The 25,802-nt window shown below is 38.6% G+C and overlaps 1 protein-coding gene across 3 annotated transcripts in view; it reads left to right on the forward strand.

Moving 5' to 3' along the window:
- CHRFAM7A (CHRNA7 (exons 5-10) and FAM7A (exons A-E) fusion) overlaps nucleotides 1-19,828 on the forward strand; it is a 44,673-nt gene extending 24,845 nt beyond the window's left edge. Inside the window, exons 4-11 of one of the 3 annotated variants that reach the window (XR_008468571.1) lie at nucleotides 4,226-4,335; nucleotides 9,733-9,812; nucleotides 10,987-11,154; nucleotides 11,546-11,740; nucleotides 13,062-13,148; nucleotides 13,808-13,917; nucleotides 16,001-16,840; nucleotides 18,184-19,828. Coding sequence is in view for 2 of the 3 variants with exons in the window: in XM_054215378.1 (XP_054071353.1) it covers nucleotides 4,226-4,335; nucleotides 9,733-9,812; nucleotides 10,987-11,154; nucleotides 11,546-11,740; nucleotides 13,062-13,148; nucleotides 13,808-13,917; nucleotides 16,001-16,519 (1,269 nt within the window). In the remaining variant the exon portion in view is untranslated. Of the gene's footprint in view, nucleotides 1-4,225; nucleotides 4,336-9,732; nucleotides 9,813-10,986; nucleotides 11,155-11,545; nucleotides 11,741-13,061; nucleotides 13,149-13,807; nucleotides 13,918-16,000 lie in introns of all 3 variants that reach the window. The other 2 variants (XM_054215378.1, XM_054215379.1) reach the window with 2 other exon arrangements.
- The last annotated feature ends 5,974 nt before the right edge of the window (nucleotides 19,829-25,802 follow it).

The raw sequence follows: 25,802 nt of genomic DNA on the forward strand, positions 1-25,802 counted from the left end.
ATCATCAGAAGTTAACAGTGAACATGAGAGGTTTTTTATGTTACTTCTCCAAATTCTGTATCTTAGTTACATGACTAAAAAGGGTACTGGAATGTCAGTTCACTTTCCTAATGTTCAGCTGGGAACAGTATACTTTTTCCCGGTTTCCCAGTTTGTTTTGCCCACGTAGGGTGTTCATTTTTCAAACAGACAGTAGCTTTATTTTACCTTATGTTGCAATGTTCAGTTGCTATAGCTGTCACAGAATTTCACATCCTCTCATATTTCTTAACCATAACTATTGCCACTGCTAGACACCACAGCAGAGAACTTGGCTCCCATTAACTCATGGCAGGTATTGCTGGCCAGGAGAAAGTTTCACTCACTTTTCAATAAATAGAATATTCAAGAACTTCATGTGAATATTTTGAATTTATTTTCTCTGTAAGGTTAACTAGCAAGAGAGCTGCTCTTAAGCAAAGGAGCCTATACAGATTTATTCTGACTTGGTTATTTTTTTGTGTTAATTTAATACTAAGAGAATTAACAAGATGCTTCTTTCCGTGCTGACTACTGTGGGCTCCTAATGCTTCCGCAAAACATTTCTACCATAAGTTTTTGCTTCACAAAGACAGGGTGATATGGGGAGCTTTCTCCATGCTATAGCAGCTAGGATGAGGATTTGCCATTAGTTTAATTCCCACCCATATTACAGAAACTGAACTGTTTGGGTTAAGTAAAGGTTTGCAGAAGAGTTTTATTATTCAAGATAAGCATGCTTCTTCCACACAAACTTCACACTTCCCAGTTTCTTTAACCAGCTCATTCTGTTTAAATGTATTCTTTTTTCTTTTATTATAACATTTTTTTTTTTGCAGAGGATCTTTCTTGCACTCTGGTAGGCCTTAGGAAACAAATGAAAGACTATTTTGATGACCTAACAAAGGACAGCACAGCTAGTCCATTTATTCACAAAGAAAAGTTGACATGGAAGAAGCATTCCGCTCATGTTATTTTACAGGCTTGTTGTACAGTAAGATTAAAACTGTCAAATTTAATATGTTTTTGGCTTTGAGCTACAACGACAACAGTTGCTATGATTTCTTATGATTTCTTACCAGGAAAACAGATGACAATTTATACTCAAGAAGCTATCACTTATTTTCCTTCTCTTTCATCCCACAGCATCCTTATCCTTTTCAAGATTGGGGGTTTTTTTCCCCTAAGAAAATTCCTGATTCTTTTATATATTATGTATTTCTTTTGATTTATTGACCTTAGCACATACTGTATGTTGAGCATCTTAAGACTGCAATGAGCTGATGACTTGATTACTACAAAAATGTAGCCACTCTTCATGGCTTGTGTACACACAAAAGAAGAGAAATGTGTTTCTGTATTAACTGTCTATTAATGGTACACTAGACAGATTCAAAGCATGCTTAAGGCAAACATGTCATTTTATTACGCTAAATGGTCTGAGGTAAGTTTTTCCCTGAATTTTCCCCTCCACTCCCTTTCTTGATATATATACGTATCAGAGATTTATCTTAAATATAGTTTATCTAATCATCACTGAAATACTTAAATAAAAAAAACTAACCTGTGAGAAAGGGGAATATAAGTCTAGTATTTATACATGCAGACTCTTTGATCCTGACCACTATCTCCATGGCAATACTGTTCAGTATCAAGATCTTAAACTTGATCTAAGTTACAGTGGGAGCCTTGCCCCCCACAGATTAATACGAATCCAGGTACCCTGAGCTTTTGCTATTTTAATATGCATCAAATGTACCTCCGCTACAGTGCGGATCATAGCTCTAAAGTTAAAACAAAATGAGGCAGCTGGATGGCTAAGCACTTTGTACACACAGCTAAACAGAGCAACCGTACAATCTGCTTAACATTATCTCTAATCCAGACTTTAATATTAAGTTTTCTATCACCCTTTAACTGCCTTTACATCATTCAGTGTCACCCTGTGCTACATCACATTGGCCATGATAACTCCTAAAAGAAGTCAGAATAAGAAATTATTGGCTCTATTAATATAAATATTATATTTATATATTTATATCAATATAAGTATTGATATAAATTGATATTATAATGCAGTTCAAATGGCAGAGAACAGGAGAGCTTGTTGCATGCACCTGAGGCGGTGGCAGGGATCCCTGCCTCAGCCTTGCATCCACTGCCCAGAAAGGGACTGGTTCTCTCAGCTCCTGACAGGGCATTGCCTAAAGCCAACACGGCTTTAGGTGTCAGTGCCTCAAAACCACCCATCCTATTTGTTTACATTGCTGGACTTTGTAAAAAAAATAGAGGTATCATAGGAATCTCAGTATTTCTACATTCAAAAAAGATGGTACGGTAAAAAATACAGTGACATTTGTCTATTAGGATGTTCATGTGAAACAATTTACTGCAAAAATGGAGGCAAAATTTCTGAAAAAAAAGAGAAGAGGCAGTTGATCAGCTTATGGAAGCTGTGTATAGATGAGCGTGAACAATGCTCATCTATTCTTCATCAATCTATCAATTAGAGAACCGTGAATGGAGCAGGCAGTGAAAAGAAAAAAACTACAAATGGAGCCAATCAGATACTCTGATTTAAGATTTCTGTAAAAAACTATTATAGTAAAGCAAAAGGAAAAAGCAATGCACAACTCAGACAATTTGTCCAGGTGACAAGGCGCTACAAATTCATAGTAAAAAATGATTGAGATAAATACAAAAGTACAGGCCGAGAAATTGTACAGTAAAGGTTTTACAAAAGATGTGTGATGAATGCTATTAGATGTGCTGCATGCAGCAAACCAGGCGTTTACAAACACTGTTTTAGAGGTACAAGGCTGCACTTGAATACCTGCAGCGTGAGGCTAGCTGGGCACTTGTTCGGTGTAGCAAACCGCAACTTGTCTGTGACAATAATGCAAGGAATTGTATACAACAACTTGATGTGAATACCCCATGCAAATGATTGATAACATTACGTCCACAATGCCCACCGGAAATTTTTTCTGACCTTATCGTGTCTCAAAAATTTCGACAAATGCTGCTAGACTGTTGAAGAGATGAGTATTGTATATTTACTCACCCATTTCAAAGTTTACATTTAAAAGATTAACATTTGTCATTGCAACAGCACTGTAAATCTGGAGAAGTTGTCACTGTAAGTTGTGTGATGCCTACAGCTATGAGAAATTAATGCAAATAACATAATATGGGGATGGAGAGAGGCACAATATAATGAAGCAGAGAAACTATAAGAAAAAATTAATTTTGTGAAACAAAATTAACTATTTCTTATTTGTACCTTTTGCACACAACCGTAACCAACCACCCTTGTATCCCAACAAGTCATCTTCTTAGTAAGGGGTGAAGCGTGACCTCCATTTCAGGAAAATACAGTAGCTCATGTTAATGTTTCTCAGGAGACCGGGATGTAACCAGCTTGCTCAAGCTGCCACGATACTCAGCTGCCTGCCGTTTGGGGCAGCACTTCTCTTTATGACTGTGCATGACCATATGTTCCAATGACAGAGTCTGGGATTTAGCAGCGCTAAACACAGATCAAAGCCCTCTTGGTTTGACTGCGGCAGACTCCTGCCTATGCTGGCGGCCAGGGCTGGCTGGAGGGGACACGGACAGTCCCCAGGGCGGGTGGCTCCAGTGCAGCGTGGGCCAGCCAGATGGGACACTGCAGTGGGGCTGACATCTGCCCCCCGGGCTACCCAACCGCAGGCCACTGGAGCTGCTGAGACCTTCTATGCTGGCATTAACTGTCCTGCCATTGCAGTTGTTTTCCCTGTCAGCAGTGACAGTTAGATGCTCTGCCTCATGTCTATAATGAAGTTATTACAACCTGAGAATTTCCAGCAGAAAACAAAGTTGTCTATGAAGAGAAACGTAATGGAAGTTAATGCACAAACTGTAAAAGAAAATCTGTTCTATCCCAAACTGGCACCTGAGATAGTATGAACAATAAAATACAAGCACCCCAAATCTTCTTTTATAGGCTGTTATGTGCACCGCAGTGTGAATTGAAAATGAGATTTTTATGCTTTTCATTGAGCTCTAGGTGGCCTGATTCACCCTTTCGAAACATTTCACTGCCTGAAGCTAAATAGTATCTCTTTAACAAGAGAACACCTATTTTTTTTGGCTACCCAGTCCCTAGAGAAGTACAATAAACCAATGCATGAGATGACTGAACTAACTTTTTGTGTGTGTGTTTTAGTACTGGACAGATCATTATCTACAGTGGAACGTGTCTGAATACCCAGGAGTGAAGAACGTCCGCTTTCCCGATGGACTGATTTGGAAGCCAGATATTCTTCTCTATAACAGGTAGACACACTTGTTTTTTCGTGTGGGGAAGGAGAGAAGATCATAGAATTGCAGAATCACAGAACAGCCCAGGTTGGAAGGGACCTCGAAAGATCAACTGGTCAAACCTTTTGTGGTGAGGGGGCCTAGATAAGATTATCTAGCGCCCTGTCCAATTGCAAAGAGAAGGCCAGGCAAATGACATAAGCATCTCATCAAAATGCCTAGGTTATGAAATAGTTTTTCAAAACTTTCTAGGGTTTTGGAATACTGGAAGATTACCAGTCTCCTGTTTACACAATAGAAGGGCAGGTCTGCAAATACTTCGTAAACAACAACATCCTCCCTACCAACAATTCTAGTTCAGTTTTGTGAGATGATTAGAAAACTATAAACTTTTCTGGCTGTGTTTAATAGTACAACTTGTGATCATTTCCTCTTAAATTATTTGTTTGATCTAAATGTTTACTGGTGAATTCAAATCTGACTTTCGACTATTTGTCTAGTTTTAGTTTGGGTTTCACTACAGGCAGGACAGGTAAATGCCAGTAAGTACCTTTGCATTTTCCCATGTCCAGTTTTGGTGTCACTCTTTCTTCCTGCTGCAAAAATAGCTAGAATATTTGCTGCTCTCCTCTTCAAACTATCTGTTCTGAGTTTGGCTTATTTCAGGGACAGACAGATTGCCATCAATCCACTGCAGAACCTTTGGCTGACATTGAGAGATTCTTTGGCTGCACCATTAATGGGCAGTTCCCATCGTGGAACTTATTTAGTTTAAAAATATAAAGCACTGAGAGCTGCCTGCTCTTTAACAACTTGCCTTTTTCTGCAGTTGTTGCGGGCCTGTGTGCTGTTCCCCAGGTACTGGAAAGACCTTACAGCTGCCCTGTACATGTTGCCCTGGCTCTTTTGTGGTAGCCAGGGTATGTTGTTATTGTTTTGCTCATGCAGATGACATGAACCTTTTGTCTTCCTGATGGCTTTTTTCCTCTGTTTCTCTGCCATATGTCTACTAAGACAACCCTCCTGTGTTTCATCAACCTGGTTCCCCCTCCCCACTTCAGGAACTGCTTTTTGTTGCGACGAGAGCTGGAGAGCAGCTGTACCCAATACTTCAGCTCAGTTATGTTCCCTTTTGCCATTTGATGATCACCTTTATGAGCAATGTCACTGTCACAGGTGGTGTTGAACTGTAATGATGTGATAACAGCAGCATTTGTCACCCACTTAGTACTTCTCTCCAGGCCCTGTGTTCCTGCTTTTCTCAAAGGTACCATTAACACTAAATGATTGGAGGTGATCCCTACTAGAGTTCACCACGCTTAGGATAACTGCCTGTGAAGCTTACTTCTTGTTTCTGTTTTAAGCATGGCAATTGGCGCTCCAGTTGTCCACGCACCAGCCTTAAAAACCTTTCATATGCTCTGTACATAAAATGGAGCAGCATGCAACTTGGACAGATGTTTTTGCAACATGAATCTTGCTTAATGTATTTTTCAATGAGAATTTGTTTTCTTAAGCATTTATTTCTTGCTACCTCAATTCTGTAAATGACAGCATTCTTGTGAGAATATGACAAATCACACATTCATTTCTTTTCTTCTGCTGAATAACACACTGTGCATGTCATAAAATTAGTACTGTACACCAGCAGTTTAGAGGTTTCCACAATAATGGATTATGACAATATTCTTCTTCATATATATCACACCTCAGAGAGACTTTCAGTGTGTCTGAGGATTTATGCTTCAATGTTTAAGTAATTATATCCAAAATGAAAGGGTAATTTTTTTAGATATATGTAATATTGATACATACATGCTGACTGTAGCTGAAGCACATTATAGAATGACAAGGGTAACTTAACTGGAAATTTTCTGTTAATATAGGTTTTTGAATCTTGGGATTGCTAACTACGGCATGGTCACAAAGTAATTATTCTACAGTGTTTCTATTTCGAACACATATTTAATCCAAAATCTTATTCCGTGTTTAGTCAGAGCGCAAAGCTATTTAAAACAAATTCTTATTCCTGCATGAAATTGCATTGGGAATGTTATGATGTTCTCTTATACTGACATGGTATTTTGAGATAGATGCTTTCAATTTCTATACACTTCACTAGGGACATGCATCTGCGGTTACAAAGAAATTAATGAACTATAAATTAATTTTTCTTTTTAATGAATATATGTTTCACTATGTCTTAAGTCCTTATGCATCTTGCTCAGCCTAGTACAGGGAAACTTGTGGCAGCTGTATTAAATTTTACAACCAGTCTACTGTGAAGAGAGCAGGGCCAGTTCATCTGTAGTTTTTCTGAGCGAAGAAAATCTTGGCCTACGTACAAATTGCAGGATTGACTGTGTTAGTGTCATCTATGGCTCTCTTCCACTTGTTAGTTTTACTAGACTTATTACTTATTTTCCAAATGGCCGCATAGTGTTCAGTACTTCTTGGAATAACAAAAATTCTAGTAGCTATGTCTCATTTTAACAGTTTCATTTCTCCAGTTTTATAAACCTGAGATTCTCCAGACAGGTCCCAGTGGGATTATATCTGCTAGGTACAGCTTTGTCATCTCAATGTACTCAGTCAATATCTGCTTTCAAGTGGTTCTACCCTGAAGAAGAAATGTAGCAAAAATGGTTTTCTATCATTACATTTGAGTGCAAAGTCTCATCAAACAAAGGTTTAGCTGCTTGGTGCATTCCCAATTGAAGCATTGCATTTCAAAAAACAATTAGAAGCACATATGCGGCTTTTTCAGAAAAAAGATTTTCATATTTGAGTCCGAGTACCTCTCGATACTCTTTTAAGCACGTGTCTTACGAAAAGCAAAGTCACAGGGCAATGAAACACAGGTTCCTTCATCGCTTGTGTCCTTTTGAAACTTTTATTTTTGCCAATACCAGAAACAGCTGCAAGGTCTTAGAAGCAACCCTCTGGTGCTTAACTGCCCTCTACTTGAGGGGAAGAGAACAGAGTCTAGCCTAAGAATTTTATTTCTAGTCATTACTTTCCACTTTACAAGTACTTTGTGTGACATGGATGTTTCTACATCCTAAATTTGGCTACTTGTTTGAGTGTCATCATGTAGCCCTTGTTAATTTAAAGTCAAAGCAATTACTTGTCTATCTCTAATATAGAGACCTGTTGCAGGACTTTAAGTCTGGTTTTCTAAGGAAATGAGATGTATGCATGTGCGAGCATGTACACCTGTCTGAATATATGTGTTTGTGTATGATCTCTCTGGCTGCCCCAGTGTCCTCTGAATCCATTTCTGCCAAATTTAGCAGCGCAATCAGTAGAGATCTTAGCAGCACCAGTTTCTTACAAGTGTCATGAAAAGAGGCAGCCAAGATAAGGAGGGAGAACAATTAGTGCTCCAACCAGACAAGAACCTGCAACGTGAACTCAGAGGATCCAGCCATGAGCTCTGAAGCCGAAGAAGAGCGGACTGCGTTAGTTCAGCTGCCTTAGAATTGCCTTTTCCCCTCAAAGTGCTAGAATCCATTCATGCTACATACACAATATTTAGACTTTTCTACTTGCTTTCAGAGTTTAAATTAAATAGTTGCAAAGATTTTCAAGACCATGAGCCTTCTGCACACCACAGAAAAAAGTGCAACTCCAGATGGGCAAGTAATTATTTGGATTTAGTTTTTTCTTATCTGCATATTTCACAGACCAGTCCAGATAACTTTAAAATGTAATTTCTTCAAATACACAAGGGGAAAATAAAATGCAAAGTAACAATGACTGAAATAATGATTGCTTTATTTTAGCTTCTGAGATACAAAATTTGCATAAGAATAGATTAAATATTAAAGTCCTCTTTTTTAAAAAGACTATTTCAGTATGAGTTTTCCTGCTGGAAAGATATACCATTACTATACTTTATTTTCTGCTAGAATTATGAATATTTCACTTCGTCCCCATCTCAGATTCTTACTGTATTTTTCTGATATGTTTTAGAAGGTAATTAGAAAATTATGAGCTACTAAACCAAAAATATGCAAAGAGACATCAGAGACTTGTCGTGTTCAAATCACCCTAGACACAAGACAGGTTTTCAGATCAACGAAAGCACAGACTGCAGCAAGAAGCCAGACCCCGAGGCTCGGGCCACCTCCTCTGCCCTGTCCTGCCCCAGAGCGGCTGCCACTGCGTTTGTCTCTTGTGCCACCCTGTCCCCGCAAGGTGACGGTTTGGAAACCGCAAAAACAAAGTCCAGTAGCCTGTGTCTCACTTTGCTTATCCCATGCACGAATGAAAGCCCGAGAAAGGAGCCTATGTCTATAACCAGGGCCAACAGCCGTGAGACATGAACTCAACCCAGCATTTCCTGAAATAATTTTGAGATGCAAAGACAATTCACTGCTAGTACCTCCCCAGTACATTCTGTGCAATTTAATCGAGGTACCGGTTTCAATAACTATGACAATTTCTTGAACACCTAGGTCCCAAACTTTAAATGATGCATAGATCACAATCTGTAATACCTTACCACAAGAACCTGCAGTAGTAAATGGGCACTGTGAAATAGGGCACAATACTATCTGAGTGTATATCCATTGCAATGGTAAGTAATCTAAACATCTTTCACAGAGTGATTCAAGTCAGCAAACTTACTAAACTTTTCATAGGAATCAGTCTTTTATTTCATCATCTAAATATTTGAAAATAGGTTGTTTCCCATCTAGAAGTTCTTAAAATTTTAATGCCTAGTAAATTCCTGGGTCATCATGTCAGGTGTAGTTTAGACTTCCTTGGCAATAGCTGCCAATTCATAATTTGAAGCACTCTCCAAGTTAAACTATGATTCTTTTCTGGAGACTTGTAAGAATGTCACACCAGGGCAGCCCTGGCCAGCACCACTACACTGACACCTCTTAACAGAATTTGGTTTTCTTTGCTGAACCCAGTTTGTGGGTTCTGAAGTAGATAATAAAGGCTGGAGCTGCATTAAACAGTCTTATGTATGACATGTAGTAACACTGCTCACCCACACCAAGGGGTAGGACGAGGCACTGGAGTATCCATCTCCTCCGTATTCATTAGCTGCAGTTAATGTAGACAGCAAGAGAACAGATTTCCCTGTACAGTTGATTGAGAAATTTTTTAAAAGTACTTACTTTCCAAATGGAAATCAACAGACCAAAGGCACCGTAATGAATAGTGGCACAGGTGAGCAGCGAGAATGAGGTGGCTCACCTTTACGTACAGTTGTTAATCAGGAACAAATCCAACAGTATCGTGCCAGTTACTCTAAGCCCACAAAAAAATGGTGACAGGAGAAAAGCTGGCAAATTTTTGGGGAGAAATAATCCTTTTACAAAGAACGGATTCGTTTCAGATATTCTTCAGCCAGTTAAAGAGCATATAACCCATTTTGTTCCTTCCCTATTCTAGTGCCGATGAAAGATTTGATGCTACATTTCACACTAACGTTTTAGTCAATTCTTCGGGACATTGCCAATATCTGCCCCCAGGTAGGCTGTTTTCACGTCATAAATGTCGGTAACTCAGAGTACTTATGTATGGTGTGGTTTCAAATTTGACATCAATTCTCTGATATTTTATTTTTCTAGTTAGCACCATCTGATAGATTTAAGCCTAGATGCATCATGAATGACACGGTTCACACTTTTGTATTAAAACCGCCATACAAGATACATTCTTTTATTGCAATTATGTAAATTCTTCTATTGTAATTCCCTATTTTGGAAGTATAAAAGCCCTTAATATAAAAATATATTGTTTATTAAAGCCATGGTAATGCCTTTTAATAAAAATTTATTTCATTAATTTAGCTGTTTATTCTATTAATATGTTAACTTTACAATAAGATGCTTAGTAACACCTTGGATGTATTTTCTATTTGAAATGATTCACTGGATGCTTCATCAAAACAATTTTTAGTCTGAAAGGAAAGTAGTCTGTGTTTGACATTTATTTGATATCAGAAATGTATCACTGACTCTCTAGATGTATAGCAGTGGAGCACTGTGTCTGTTCCCAAACTCACTTAACATAATTCTTAGAATTAACTCTTCCTAGAATCTGAATTTTAGAAACTACAGCAATAGAGCCAAATGCTTTCCAGACAAATTAGTTTTTCCATCTAAGATCCCCAGAGGATTTCAGAGGTTTGCCTGTTGTTCTTTTGAATTTTGTTGTTCCATTTAGTGGGGGTTTTTCAATTCAATTCTCAAAGCTGCTAAATGACAGGGCCTGACTTGACGAGTGAAAAATACGAAGCTAGATCATGTAAATCTAATAAGACAGCAAATAATATTTCAGGATTTCTTATTTTATTCAGTAAAAGAAATAGAAGAAACAGATTGCATATTCTGCTTCATGTCTTTCTGAAATACAGTATCTAGAAATGTGAGCTCTTCTGTAAATATTCTCCCACTATGTGCCAAAATGGAAGCATATTTCAAAAAATAGTTTATAACACCAAGACATTAATGGTGCAGCAGTCCTTTCCCTTTTCTATGACTGACTTTTGCTATTTACATGTCAAGACACAACTGGGACTAAATATGCTTTACAAGTTAAAAAAAGAGGGTGCAATGTAAAACAAGGTCTGGTTACAAAATGTACATGAAATTATGTGGAACAAGCATTTAAATTAAGTGTTCTTTTTAAAACCCAATCTAGGCATATTCAAAAGCTCATGCTACATAGATGTGCGCTGGTTTCCATTCGATGTTCAGAAGTGTAACCTGAAGTTTGGGTCCTGGACTTACGGAGGCTGGTCCTTGGACTTACAAATGCAAGAAGCAGATATATCTGGCTATATTTCAAATGGAGAGTGGGATTTAGTAGGTAAGCTCTTGATTTCTTATTTACACTGTGAACTTGCAGCCTTGTCTCCACTGCTGAAATGGATGGAATAATGATTGGGAAATAAAGACACAAATTAAATTAATAAATGACCTAGCTAGTGGCATTTGAAACTCTGAGAACAGAAGATGAAAATCAACATTAAAAAGTAGGTGACAAAACTGCTGCTTGAATTCAGCAAGTATCTTTTATCTGATTTTCCTTTGTTACCTGACAAAAATTAGTTAATTGGGAATTAAGCTTAAAGAAGTAGTTTTACCTATATTAAAACTCAGAAAACTACATTTATCCTTTTTTAAAGAAAAAAATCACTACATAATATAGAGTTTATTCACATTAATTTCTGATTTTCTTCTTCTTCTCTCCTACGCAGGGGTTCCTGGGAAGAGAACTGAGAGTTTTTACGAATGTTGTAAAGAACCCTACCCAGACGTAACATTCACAGTAACTATGAGACGTAGGACCCTCTATTATGGACTCAATCTTCTTATTCCTTGTGTACTGATATCGGCACTTGCTTTGTTAGTTTTTCTGCTTCCAGCAGACTCGGGAGAAAAGATCTCACTAGGTAAATCCTTAATAGGATACTGCAAACATGACCAAACCAAAAGAAGTTGCCGTTTTTAAAGTTTCTTAAACAGTCTTAGCAGGCAAGGAGGAACAGCTTGTGTGCCCTCTTCTGGCTCAGGAGCTGTTTTTACTGTTTGATGCTGATGCTGTGTGATGTTTCACCCGTGCTCTCAGCTTGGGGTACACTGAAGTTGTGAAACGGAGAAATTCCAGCCAACCAAGTAGAAGCATGACAGTTCCTGACTACCTTCCTTAAGAAGCAGGGTTTCATTTTTTGATGTTTACTTGCTGAAGAAAAATCCCACATTCACTGAGTAAAGCTTAAGTTTACAAATATGCATTTCAACACTTTACCATGGAATTCCTCTTAATATTTCCTTTTAATAGTGAATTGTATTAAGAACTCAAGATGCCTTCTCAGAAAGATTGATTCTAACTTCTCCTATTTTAATTTTTATAGTGAATTTTAACTAAAGTATTGGTTTGTGAAACAAATCTGATGACTTTAAGTACTTGATCCTTAAGGTGGAGATTAAATATGTAATGAAACTTTGCCCCATACAAAACTGAAAATGCACTGGCTTCTACTAAGTGAATACAGCTGTTAGGTAGGTAGAAACCAAACTGACATTTCTCCAGAACATGGTTTAATTGAGTAGTAGCCTCCCTAATCAAGACGTCCCTCCCCATATTTTAAAATTAATTCTTTGTTCCTAAATCCTTTTCCATCCTTATTGTTTAAGATTGCTCCTGAGAGAAGAGTTGAGCCTTGTTCTGGAAAGATGGGAACTCATCACTGAGCAACAGAAGTCAACCTCCAAAAATCAACAGTCAAGACTGCTTGGACATAGACACATGCAGAACCCAACAGCTAATATCAAAAGATATCAAAGCCTGTCCAAGACAGCAAATCTGTTGTTCAGGAATATTATGCATTACAGCACCTGTAGCTTCCACACCAATTAACCAAGTGTCATATGCTCAAATACTCAAAATCACACCATGTGTCTAAAGCAAACAAGCAGCAAGAATTACTTTGATTTACCTCAGCTAATTAGTAAATGCTGATAAAATCTGAACAGGTACAAGGATCTAAAAATACACAGGTCTGTACAAACATTGGTACTAGTTTGGCAACACTGCTAGCCTGAACTTGAGGTAGTACAAGAAAGGACAGGAGTACCACTGATGTGCTGGTCTGAGGGTAGCAGCGGGGATGCAGCTTGCAAAAAGCACTCCTTCAGACTGATTTCCTGCTTCTTACTGCCTTGTAACTATGAGCTACTGATCTAATTTCATACTTCATGTTTATCTTTCAGGTATAACAGTTTTATTGTCTCTCACTGTCTTCATGTTACTTGTGGCTGAAATTATGCCAGCAACATCTGATTCTGTGCCCTTAATCGGTAAGCGAACTACAGCTTTTATTCACTTTTATTTTTTGTCAAACGAGGTGCAGTGACTTTGCACAAAGGCCAGCAGTAAGGCAAATTACCACCTGTACAATGGCCTACTATAATTGAATTAATTGCCAGTTGATGAGAGACTCCGATGGGTGTGATCCTCTATAAAACTTCCATGCTCTCTGCTCTGAACAAACCAGACAACCCACGTGTATTTTGGGAAGGCATAAGGGAGTCAGTTTTCCATGGAAGAAGTTGCAGGTTCAACGCAATTGGCCAGACGTTAGAAATATAGAGCTAAACATGATTAAATCTTTCCATTGTAATTAGTCAAACAGAAAGAGAAACTTTTCAAAAGAAGTAGTAGCCAGCGTCTACAATACTGGTAAAAGAAAATCTGAGGACAATTTTTGTCAAGGTTGCTTAGAAAAGGCAGGTGCTCAGTTCCACAGACAATTACTAAAGGCTGGCTATTGTCTCAAAATAACAGTTGCTCTTTCTGCTTTTGAGAAATCTTTCACAAGTACCTAACGCACTACATGTATCACTACACTGGAAAAAGAACTTAACACTATGTAGGCATGTATGTAAACAACCCTTGTAGTAACTAAAAAGCAGTATCAGCCAAAGTATATTCCTGTAATTATCTGTTTATTTTGCAGCTCAATATTTTGCCAGCACAATGATTATTGTTGGTCTTTCTGTTGTTGTCACTGTTATTGTTCTACAATACCATCACCATGATCCAGATGGGGGAAAAATGCCTAAATGGGTAAGGTTCGATTTTCATTTGTTATTCATTGCATAGATGACCAGGTCAGGGATGTGATAGAGTAGCTAGTGACCCACCTTTACTTCTTACTGTTAAAGACATATGAATCCTTCCTAAAAATTTTGTTTTGAAAAGTAGTTTCCCCAGAAATGAGATGTCCATATACCTTTTGTGTGGTTGGCTTCTTAGAGAGAGGGTGTATGCGAGAGAGAATTAATATATCTCACCTTGTTTCTATATTCAGAATCTCCTTCACAACAGCTAGAAGGAACTCAGAATTTTGCTAAAACCTAAACATATAAATGAAGATGACTTTCAAATAAGCTGCAGCTGTCAGAAGTGAAACAGGTAGAAGGAAAGAGTAAGGTGCTGATGGAGATTATAAATGCATGAAATACACCACCCTCAAGGTGCAGCTGCTACATATTTCACTGTTGTGCACACAGAAAGATCAATAGCCTAAAAAGCACTCATTAAAGATGGCTATTAAAGTGGAAGTGAAACTTGCTCTGAAAATCCTCATCTTTACATTTCTGGTCAAGAACATCTGTAAAGTACAAATTAAAATTCAAGTCTTTTTCTAAGCACATAAGACTTTCTTTATAATGTAGTTCTGTGAGTGGCTGTTTTTACAGAGAACGTTACACTGATATTGGATTACTAAATATTGATGAGTATCATCATCTAACTGTCCACTCTTCCTGACCTCACCCAGCTCACGGCAGCATCAGGCATTACTGAAGATGGAAAGATCTTTCTCTTTTTTTTCTTTCTAGAACAATGAGTTATTATTATCCTTACTAGGCAAAAAGAGTGTGCATACAGCAGTGCCCTGGAGACAAGAGATAATGAGATATTCCCTGGCTTATTCTGGGGTAGTAACTTTAAAATAAATTTCAATGAAGAGAAAAAAAGGTATATATCTTTAGATGCGTATTTGATGATCTAAAGGGGACAAACGTTTAGTACCGAGCCAAACATCCTCAGAAAACAGAGTACTTGAGGTTGCGGAGTGAGCTTTAGTGTTGAGAAGGTGAAGTCCACTAACCATTATTTGGATCAGGCCCTCAGTTAATGGAATATTTTCCTTCTTGGTGAAGCTTGATAGTGAAAATAGAGTAAGAGGGCAAGATCTGTCTCTGCTTGGGATGTTTGCCTGGATCTGAGTGGCAATGCACAGTCAGAAGAAGTGGGCCAAATCTAATACTAATAACAGTGTAAGATCTGAATATTATATGAGACAATAATATTTCATTAGTGCTTTGGAAAAGAAACACTGGAATGAGCTCTTAAAATCTGATTGAAATCAATTACAAAAGCTTGCATCTGAACTGGAACAGTCTCTGGCTTGCCTGCACTTTCTGCAAGGCTGGATTAAGGCAATGTGGAAAACAGTAAAATGATACACACTGATTAAATTTGCAAAGTATTTTTTTTTTAAATCAAAGTAATTTTTCCATCTTTTCTCTATGCTATATCCATGCAATATTCTAAACTCTACAAGAAACTGTCATGAAAGCAATGTGAGAAGAGTGCCAAAACATTGTAAAGCTTGGTCGCCCAGTGCAGTCCAGTCTCGCATCTGTTTCAGCAGCCCCCTCTAGACAGTAATGTCATGGGAATTTAATATTAAAACACAAATCTGAGTGAAAAAACTGTAATTTACTGACTACAACTTAAAGCAGAGCTATTAAGACTATTAAAAAGTAACTCCTCTTCTGTAAGTGTTGGTTGTTTTTTTTTTTTTTAAATTCATGATTTCTAGTAAAGTTGGAGAAGGCTGCCATACCACTGTTTAAGTGTAAGGAAAAATCAACACTATAGAGGACTCTCATCGGAGGAGGGGGAACTCCCAATAGTGATAGTCAGCCTGAGGCAATCAACAGCACTACTAGAATAAGAAAGCAGTCTCAATGATTAGCAAATTAATCAGCTGGAAAACTCTGGCACCATTTTCTAGAACTTCTGTGCAGATTAAGCAGAGACCATGAACCAGCCAGTCACCCAGGCTGCAAAAGTACCAACTGCACCCAAAGACAGTGGCTGTGTGAAGAGGTGTTTATTCTCAAAAATTTTCTTTCAGACAAGAATCATCCTTCTCAACTGGTGTGCTTGGTTTCTGAGGATGAAAAGACCAGGGGAAGATAAAGTGCGTCCTGCCTGTCAACATAAACAGCGTCGATGTAGCCTATCAAGCGTGGAGATGAACACCGTGAGTGGACAGCAATCCAGCAATGGGAATATGCTGTACATTGGGTTTAGGGGGCTGGAAGGGGTTCACTGCACACCCACCACTGATTCAGGGGTGATCTGTGGGAGGATGACCTGCTCGCCAACAGATGAAGAAAACCTGCTGCACAGTGGCCACCCCTCTGAAGGTGACCCAGATTTGGCTAAGATCTTGGAAGAGGTCAGGTACATTGCAAACCGATTCAGAGACCAGGATGAAGAGGAAGCCATTTGCAACGAATGGAAGTTTGCAGCCTCTGTAGTGGATCGGCTCTGCTTGATGGCATTTTCAGTCTTCACAATCATTTGTACAATTGGTATTCTAATGTCAGCACCAAACTTCGTAGAGGCTGTGTCTAAAGATTTTGCTTAACTACTAACTACAGTCTGATTCCCTGAAGTATGATATGTAGCAACTAAGAGCGTGGTTTTTGTTTGATCGCTTGTTTTTAACGAGTATACTGCTTCTCATTGCCTGCTTTCTTTTGCCCCCCTCCCTGGTCCTGAGTTCCTTTCGGAAGAGTGGCACCATTTCAGAAGGAAAGCCAAGGATTTCTCCCTGGGCTGGCTGTGCGCAGCTCCTCTGAGCACTCTTCAGGGGGAGATGCGAAGTGGCTGTGAGTCCCTTCAGAACGACAGGGTATCGCACCACTGACTCATACACAGTTTTGAACTGGCTATTACAAAATAACAGGTAGGCAATGCCAGGAATGTTACTTCTTCCAGACTTCGTTATAAAAGATAGAAGGTGGTCCATCTTAGCTATTTGAATGAGTGATCATAAAAACTTCTGTTTAGGAGAGGATTAAGTCCAAATAGGTGAAAGCTCAAACAGCAGAGAGAAAAGGGAGAAATAGTTCCTTTTCAGTTACTGCTTCTTACTAAGTTGTGGTATGTAGCTCTCCGGCTCGCTCATAACCAGGCAGACCCATACCTCCCTCCACACATTTTACATAGAGCATATGGGACTTTACAGGACTCTGAATTTGTCCGAGACACCAGAAACCTGAAAGTTAATACGGTACACCATATAACTTGTCCTTCTAGATCTTCCTGGATTTGACCTAGAAGTTTGGCCTGAATTCTTAAACAGGCTTCACAGTAATTTTTGCAGTGTTCACTACTTCATCCTTCTCCCCAGAAAGACAGTCTTTCAACTGATGACCTTTTTAACTAACAAAAAGAAAATGAAGGATTTATGATGCCTTTATTCTCAGTTGTTTCAAAAAGAAGTTACACACACTTGTCTCTTTACTGTTAACCGGATACCAACAGGGAAGAGTAACTCAGTGTCTTGTACAGGCTTAAGCATAAATGGAGACTCTAAAGCAAAAAGAAACCATTAAATCCTCAGATCAAGGTTTTAATTCAAAAATTGTTTGATCTGTATTATGCTTAGCCTTTTATAGACCTCCTTCTGTTGAGTCACCATAACACGTCTTTACAAGAAAACTGCACCTTTTCTGCTCAGTTTATCACCCAAAGAGCACTACCGAATAATAAAGCTTTCTTAGGTCTGATATAAACCGTGAACTGTATAAAGATATATTTATGTATACTCACTGCATATACATCCAAGGAAAGGTTAAGACATAAGTACAAATTCTCTTAAGTCTAGACAGACATTTGCAAAGGCAAATCCAATAGTTCATCCATTTATGTTATTTCTGATTCTGAAATTCTCCCATCAAAATATGGTTAGTTTTCATGTGACTTCAATGTCTTAATGAAAACGGCTGAACTGAGAATAGCAGGACCTGAAACGTCGTGCGTACAAAACAGCTGAGAATTAGTCTCTTGCTGGCACACCACTATTCCTGACCAGTGATATAAGTGGTAAAAGATATGGGGGACGATTACTTTAGCATTGACTGCTTGCTTTATCCTACAGAATCCCAACTTTTTGTCTGAGCTCTTCAGAGACAGAAATGGAGGCCTGTTGTTGTACTGTGTTTTTACTGTGAAATAAACTCAAGGCCTCAGTTTGTCTCTTAAACTGGTTTAAAATAAAGTGACTGAAATGCTTATTCTCCCTAGGGAACAATTTCCTTTTCAGAGTCTGCTCCCCTGAAAGCAGGAGAATCAAATTCACATAAACCAAGCCCAGAGTCACCACAGGTACAGTCCCTCACCTGAGTGAACACCTTGCTCAAGCACCTTCATACCAGAGAAAGCGGCAGGAGTGAAAGGAAGGCAGAGTATTTCTCACTTCTTGTGAAATTCTGTCTTCCTGAAGGTTCATTCAGAATCTCACATTGCAAAGACATGAGCAAAGCATGCAAATCCTTCTTGAAAGCTCAGCTTGAAACCATGTCTCAGAATTATCTGTGAAGAAGTTATATTTTCAGGAACAATTATTAAGAATTAGTCATGCAATAATTCCTGCAAATAGTTTCTAGTTTGTAGATTGCATATGAATAGGAAACTGAGTCCAAAATCTGAAATGTGAGGTTTTGTTCTTTTGTGAATAACTACACATATCATGTGGCATGTGCTGCTCTTCTGAGTAATGTTTCTAGACTAGGCTTCCTGACGCGAATGTTGATCTGCATTGGTATTTTTTCCTTCTGCAAGTATCCCCAAGTAGCTATGTAGAGTGTTCCATTTAGTCTTTGTAAAGTTTTGGGGTCCTCTTAGAGAAGAATTTTTCAAGAAGAAATGAAGACTCTTGGGCCTACCTTGTACAATGGCACACAACTATTGCAATCATAATACATGATGCATGTAATATAGGAAGCATGAGAGTACCCCTCTTTCCACCGGAATCCATTTACAGTGTCTGTAGAAATCATCTTGCTAAATACAGGAGTTCTTTACAGAATGGTGGAGAAAGCAATTTACAATTTGACAGTAAGCTTCATTATCATTGACAGACATGCCTATGCTTAAAAACTGGAGACTGGTCTTTGGCCTTTAGTGAAGTCCTGCCAAATTCTGTAACACTGAGTTTGTAATGCTGTCAAAGTAATTCTGTCAGCAAATACCAGGTGTTAGACAAAGCAGCTGTAAGACACCAGCATCATGCCTACACTACTGCCTTTATCATTGGCAGGATTAACAAAAATGCACCAAGGGGACAAGTGAATCCTCATTTTCCTACTGTTAACACAACCTGTAAACATTTGGTAATAAGATCATTATAAGTTTTAAATACAACAATGACAACTTCTCAGTTATGTTATTTTGCATCTATGAGTTAAATTTTCCTATAACTGAGCTGAGCAAAATTGGTATGTTTCTTGTGAAATTGTGTGCATCTTAAATATATTTGTGTATGCGCTAAACACTATTTTGATCTAAATGCTGGGAAAAAAATATTTATTTACAATTCTGGGCATAGAGATGGAAATTCAATACTGTATACAGTTTGTGTATATAATAGTAAAGACTACACATTGATGGTAAGGAACTGCTTCAATCTTAAGAGTCCAGAAAGCAGATAAGGAAAGGGTTCACCACAACTAAGCTATGACTTGTCTGACACATTCAAAAGCTCACTCTAGAGCTCAGCTGTCATGTACAATACTATGTGTGAACAATGTATATTACTTTTTCTGTTTTTATATTGAATTGTATTGAATATTTAAAAGACTTTTTAATATTTAAAAAAAATTATTTAAGTGTTAATGCCAAAAAAAAGTTCCAAACATAAAATTTTAAAAGTTTAGTTTTAAATACAGATAAATTATTTAAACAGTATTTAAAATATTAAATTATTTTATATAGGAATTGATAATACTATGTAAGACTTTTTTTAAAGGTTTCTTTAAATTCTCTTTACATTCTCTCTAGCTGCAGGATGTAATCTCAGTTCACCTGTGACAATTCAACTTTTCACCTTCTTTAACAAGAAAAGAAGGTAAACCAAAGTCCCAGATTTTCTTTCCTTTTGTTATACTATTTTTTACATTAAGAAACATTGCATAAAGGGCATTAGAAAGAGATGTTACATCTGTCAGGTACTGATTGTCATATAAGCAATTCAATACCTTTTCAGTCCAGTACAAATAAAAGATTTAGATCAAGAGACTTTTGATTCTTTCTCATTTTGCTACGATGGAAACAAACTGAAGCAGTAGAAAACATGGATAGCCATAAAAGAAAGAAAAATGTCTTTGGATACATCAATCTGGGATGACAAAGGTCTTTGAGAATTAAAAATATATTCGTATCCTCCTGGCAAACCAGTCCCACACCAAACATATATTACTTCAGCCTTACATAAGCGATCAAAGTTAACTGAGTAGGACAAAAATGTCATATAAGTTTTGGACTGGCCTCAATGCCAGTATTAATTTACTTCTTGCAGTTTAACACAGAGAGAAACAAGAGAGAAAAAACAAATCTGTACCAGCTGAATAAACTGTTGGTTTTGCCAGCTGCAAATTTTGTTTGTTAGCTATTGGTGAAAAAATGATCTAATCAGCAGAATATCCCCCAGAAAGAGGAAAGAAAACACATCAGCATAGGTTTTTTTCAGACAGATGAGTTATACTGCCCACATGCTGAAAAAGCTTCCTGAAAAGCTTTCTGTCTTTTCAACACCCTGCTAAGCATGTGCCAATAGTAAACATCAAGGATTTCTGAAACCAAGAGTTCATTCTCTTACTGCTTCCACAAGCTTGTAAGGAACAGCTGATGAAGACCAGTTTGGTCAAGGTCAAGACACCAAGTCCTACAAGCATGTAGTTGTTATTGAATCCAGCCTGTCTTTGGGCAAGAGCTGCCCCAGGGCACAACCTCAGATGTTCAGGTGAGGCTCATGCTGATGGCTGCTCTCTCTGCCAAGCCAGACGCCTACCCTCTCTTCTAGAGTGCTGAGGTGTGGGACATCTTACCTCAGACTTACTGTTCTACTTCAACATGGTCAGGCAGGTTTAGCTCAGCACACATCAGGCAGTTTCCTGGGGCTGCGTATGAACCTACCATCACACATACTCCAACTCTGAAGCGTTTGTGAATGGGGATTAAAATCGGACTGCTGTCTGCTACCTCTCTCAGGCACCTGGTCAGTTAATATGCAGACTGAAAGCTGCTACGGTGTAGTAGTTTACACATCAGCAGATCCAAAATCATTGCCCAGTGCACGGCAATGTCCATCAGAGAACTGGGTCTTCTGGCTATCGAGAGTAGCAGTATCAGCCATCCAGTTTTAATCCTGTAAAAAGAATCAGAATATATTTTCTCTTCAACACAACCGATTTCTTAGCCTAACCTCATGATATCAAAATATCAGTAAATCTTAAAAGGCTGTGAACAAAATCTGCACATTACAGCACTCCTAACATGGTAATCAAATAGGATCTTAACAGGACTACAACCACAAGTGAAAGCATTTCACTATTACCTTTTTCTTACATTGCTTCTGCCGCTCAAAAGAAAACCTTAATGTTTATGTAACATTTGTTTGTGCTATGAAGCAATTTGCAGATGATGGCATAGAGAAAGTATAAACAACAATCTCTCACACTCCAATGACCACATTCAAAATCTCTATTTATTAATAGAACGTGAAAGTCTTAAATCCAAAACTTAGTATCAGTGTCTTATCTACACCCTCACTGTAAAGATGTCACTAGTAAATCACTGGGTTTTCAGAGCTGCAGTGACTTGCCCCTGTAGTAAAGCTATACAGTAATAGCAGTTTAAACGCCAAAATAGTTTGAACTATCTGCATATTTTTCCCTCTAAAAAAAAAAAAAACCAAAAAAAACCCCAAAACCCAACAAAAATTTAACAGCCGTGACATGATACAATGCTACTTTAGAATATGTGTACATGAGAGTAAAATCCATAGAAGTTTTCCTCTTAATTAAGCAATTAGGATATAACCCATTGCCTCAGTGCCTGTAAAACGCAGAGATATCTTTCTACTGAATCCAGAAGTCTGGGATCAGGACCATATTCAGCCCTATAAACTCCACAGTTATCACTTATTATTACTCCAGTTCATGGTAGGCATGTAAATGAATTAAGAATAAGCCAAATATTAAATATTTATGTTAAATTGGCTTTAGGCTTAGAAACCAAAAATCTGCATCTCAAAGCAAGACATAAGCACTACATCCCCCAGGCAATATTACCTTACCTCTCTCTACACATGGATTACATACAGCTGTGAAACATTTCCACAACAACTTTCTTAGTATACGAGCATCCCTGTTTGAGACTGCTTTCGCCGACACAGCACATTAATTGTTCCCTGTCCTTCTTCCCATTTCTGGCCAAGTGAAACCTAATTAGCAGACTTTTGATCAGAAGCAATATTACAGGACCAACATTTGGGAAGAGTATGTAAGTTTAACCCTTGACTCAAGAGAGACTGTAGTCACAAAATTTGACATTACTGTGTCAAGTCGCGCCCTAGAAGAAACACGCTCCAATCAAATATTGGTGCCAACACTGCAGGGCACATGTGCCTGTTGCAGTGGAGGGAGCCTTCCCAGATGGCAGCAGCGTCCCTGTAGGGCAAAGCAGGCTCCCCAGTTCCACTGTGGGGCATGAAAAGGGAGTTTGTTTTCCTTTTTTTTCCCCACTATGCTATGTACATGGGTGCAACGAGAATATGCCATCTTCACTGGTTAGTGCTTACCTCAGCTTGTAAGGTATTTCTTTCCTTTGATGAGGTAATAATGTAAGAGACTTGGAAGAGATGGGTTGCAATACATAGCCCAATTAGTTTTTTCTTAAGACTATCAGAAACTGGCTTAAACTGGACTAAGCTGAAACCGGGTTAACAATACACACAGTGGTTGTAGTTCTTTTTTCACTAAACCAGTTTTAAAACCTATGGAAGTTAAACTGCTGCATCTTTCTCTGCAGTGGAGGCTAACACTCATTCATTATCCTGTCTGCAGCTAGCAAAGATGTGCCATAACATTGCTTAATGATACTTCACACACCGCCCATGTTGTTTATAATTGAAAGTATCTTGCAGCGAAGAGACTATAACAAGGACAAGCTGCCCAAGTATTGTATCTTTTAAAACAAGCTGTAGAAGGTAAGAAGGGCACATGAAGGACTGGCAGAGAATGGGGGGAGGCAGGTTTGGTACCATCACACCAGGGAGGTGTGAGATCCGTTATCAGCACCAGAGCTGTACCCCTAGCCCAGCGCAGGGAGAGCTTCTTGGAGCCGTGGCCGCTGAGCAACAGCCTGGTCTGTTTGTGCCCGATGGGGGCTGAGAGGGGCAGGTCCCCACTGACTGGGGACAGACCTGGCACAGATGGACACACTTCCCACTTTGGGTCCTTAGCGTACATGTGCAGAGCCTCATTTGTGATAACTGATCTGAACCGTGCTTCATTTAATGGCATACATATGCAAGGTCTAGAGATGCTCATCGCTTGAAGCCCTCTTGTCCCTTTTATCTAACTCAGAGAACACCTCACTGCCCTCCCCCTTTTTCTACGTGTACATATAAAGTCTGCTGCTTCAGGGAGACAGAGTTAAAACAAAACATACTCAAAGATGTAAATAAACACTTGCAAAATAGTCTGACAAATGTATGCAGAGAAACTTTATATGTTAGCTCAAAACCAGTATGGTTTCTGTTGCTAAAAATATACTGGAATTCACAGCTTTCCAGTAGTTTTTCAGTTGCAGTAATATGCCAGAGGTTTTAGTATGCCAGCTGATAAATCGGATGGGGGTAACAACCTCCTTGCTGAAACTTTGAAGCAATCTGTGTGGGTTGAATGGGGTATAGGTGAAAACTCCGACAGCCAAGCACAGCTTTAACCCTAGCCCACTATAGGCTTTTAAAAAAGCTCACTCTTCTTTTGCAGTCATTTAATGGATTGTTCTGCGCACCCAATGGAAGCCAACTCATAATGAATGGCACTGCAGAGATCTAAAGCATCCAACCTCAGTTCTGAAAGACTGGATTCATGCCCAGTAGACACAGTAATAAAAGCCCATTTATTTTCTCATGCACTTTCCCTAGTGCACTGGAAAATGTCCTATCTACTTGCAGCAATATAAAACCTGCACAGTGTACATGACAGGAGTTTTAGCCCAATATTATATACAAAACGCACCTTCATTTTGCAACTTCTGCAAGTTCAGACTCTTCTGCCCCTTGCTCCAAAGGCTGCAAGATTAGCAGCATCATGTCTTTGCACAGCAGGCAGAGTAATAACAGCAACAGAAAGATGTTTTCTCAGAGCTAAACAACGTCAGAACTTTTTGCATAAAACCAGAGCACTTTCTGAATTGCAATATTTGTCAACTTTGATGCATACACCTAATTTAGACCATTTGGGCTCAAAAATAACTTAATTTATTCTCCAGTTCTTTATCTCCATATCAGAGATGGCATTTTTCATGTCTCAATTTCCTCGTTAGTATGTAGTGTGTTTGCTCAAAGAGCTTTCATTACCGACAATTTTCATAAGGAGCCGCCTTCTCCAGTGAGGGTGGTGAATGTTTTCTCTTGAATAGAGTTAGTATGGAGACTTCAGTAGTCTTTCCATAATACCACAAACTGCATAACTGATTTGGAAAAATGATCTGTGTTAGGGAGCATCATGATGTTACAAGTACTCCATACTACTTTTCATCAGACAGTAGCAGCATTGATTTTTCCCATTCACTTGACAAAAAATAAAACACTTTAAGAGAGAAACTCATCCTTCACATTACCTGACACACACACCTATGCCCCAAGCATATTTTCTTTGTTTAACTTCCATAGTGTGAGCAAATGCAACAGATTATAGCCCAAAGCGTAACTGTTATTACAGGATTTTTTTATTTTTAAACTCTCCTCTAGCCTAAATGATGAAATCGCAGAGTACCTAGAACCCAACATATGTGATAGCAGATGAAAGCTAGAAAAGCAGATGTACTTAAAGAAGCTGGTGAAGCGAAGTGAAGTGTATTTTTCATCACAAGAGTAGTTCCAAGGAAACTGAAAGGCAGTACATTTTCAGTTCCCACACTGTGAAGGACTCAGTCTGCTATTCTGTGGCAGAGCAGAGCACAAGCTCTTGCTGAGTCAGAAAACTGCTGAGGACGTGCGAGTGTGGAAATGCTGGTCTGCATGCAGGCAAAGTGAGTCATATTGCTGTTTGAAACCAGCCAATAATCTGCAAGGAAGAGGAAAAGACTAGGCAGAACTTTAGCGAAGGCAATATGATGCCTCCTGATGCCCCAGGAATGAATGAAGATCAGCCCCCAGGGTCACGATACTGGTCTTAAATAGGAAGTAAAATGAACATGAAGTGGAGCAGAGAGGAAGACTAGCTACTATGTGTACACACATTATTCAACCTAAAGAGACTCCAGACTACTGCAGATAAAAAAAATCACCAACCCAAACAAAGAACAGCTTTGCTTTAAAAAGTTGCTCACCATGAGATTGTTTATTCTTGTGAGCTGCTCTGAAATGAAGAGAGCCTAAAAACTAGCTGGTCAAGGTGAGAATGGGCATATTTTCCTCTGAAGAATGGGGAAAGAGGGAAATGGGGTGGTGCTCATTAGGAAAGACAAGTGACTTCACAAGGGACTTGAAGAGTCACTTAGAAGTCTTCAGAAATTAGAATTATCAGAAGAATCAACTACTGTGGGGACGGTTTGCCCTTAGAGACAGCAGGACCAGTGCCCTGTATGATGTCTGGAATCTTTTAAGTACTATACCCATCCAAGTTATACAT

The sequence above is a fragment of the Rissa tridactyla genome, chromosome 9 (genome assembly GCF_028500815.1).
Source record: "Rissa tridactyla isolate bRisTri1 chromosome 9, bRisTri1.patW.cur.20221130, whole genome shotgun sequence".
Classification (NCBI taxonomy): domain Eukaryota; kingdom Metazoa; phylum Chordata; class Aves; order Charadriiformes; family Laridae; genus Rissa; species Rissa tridactyla.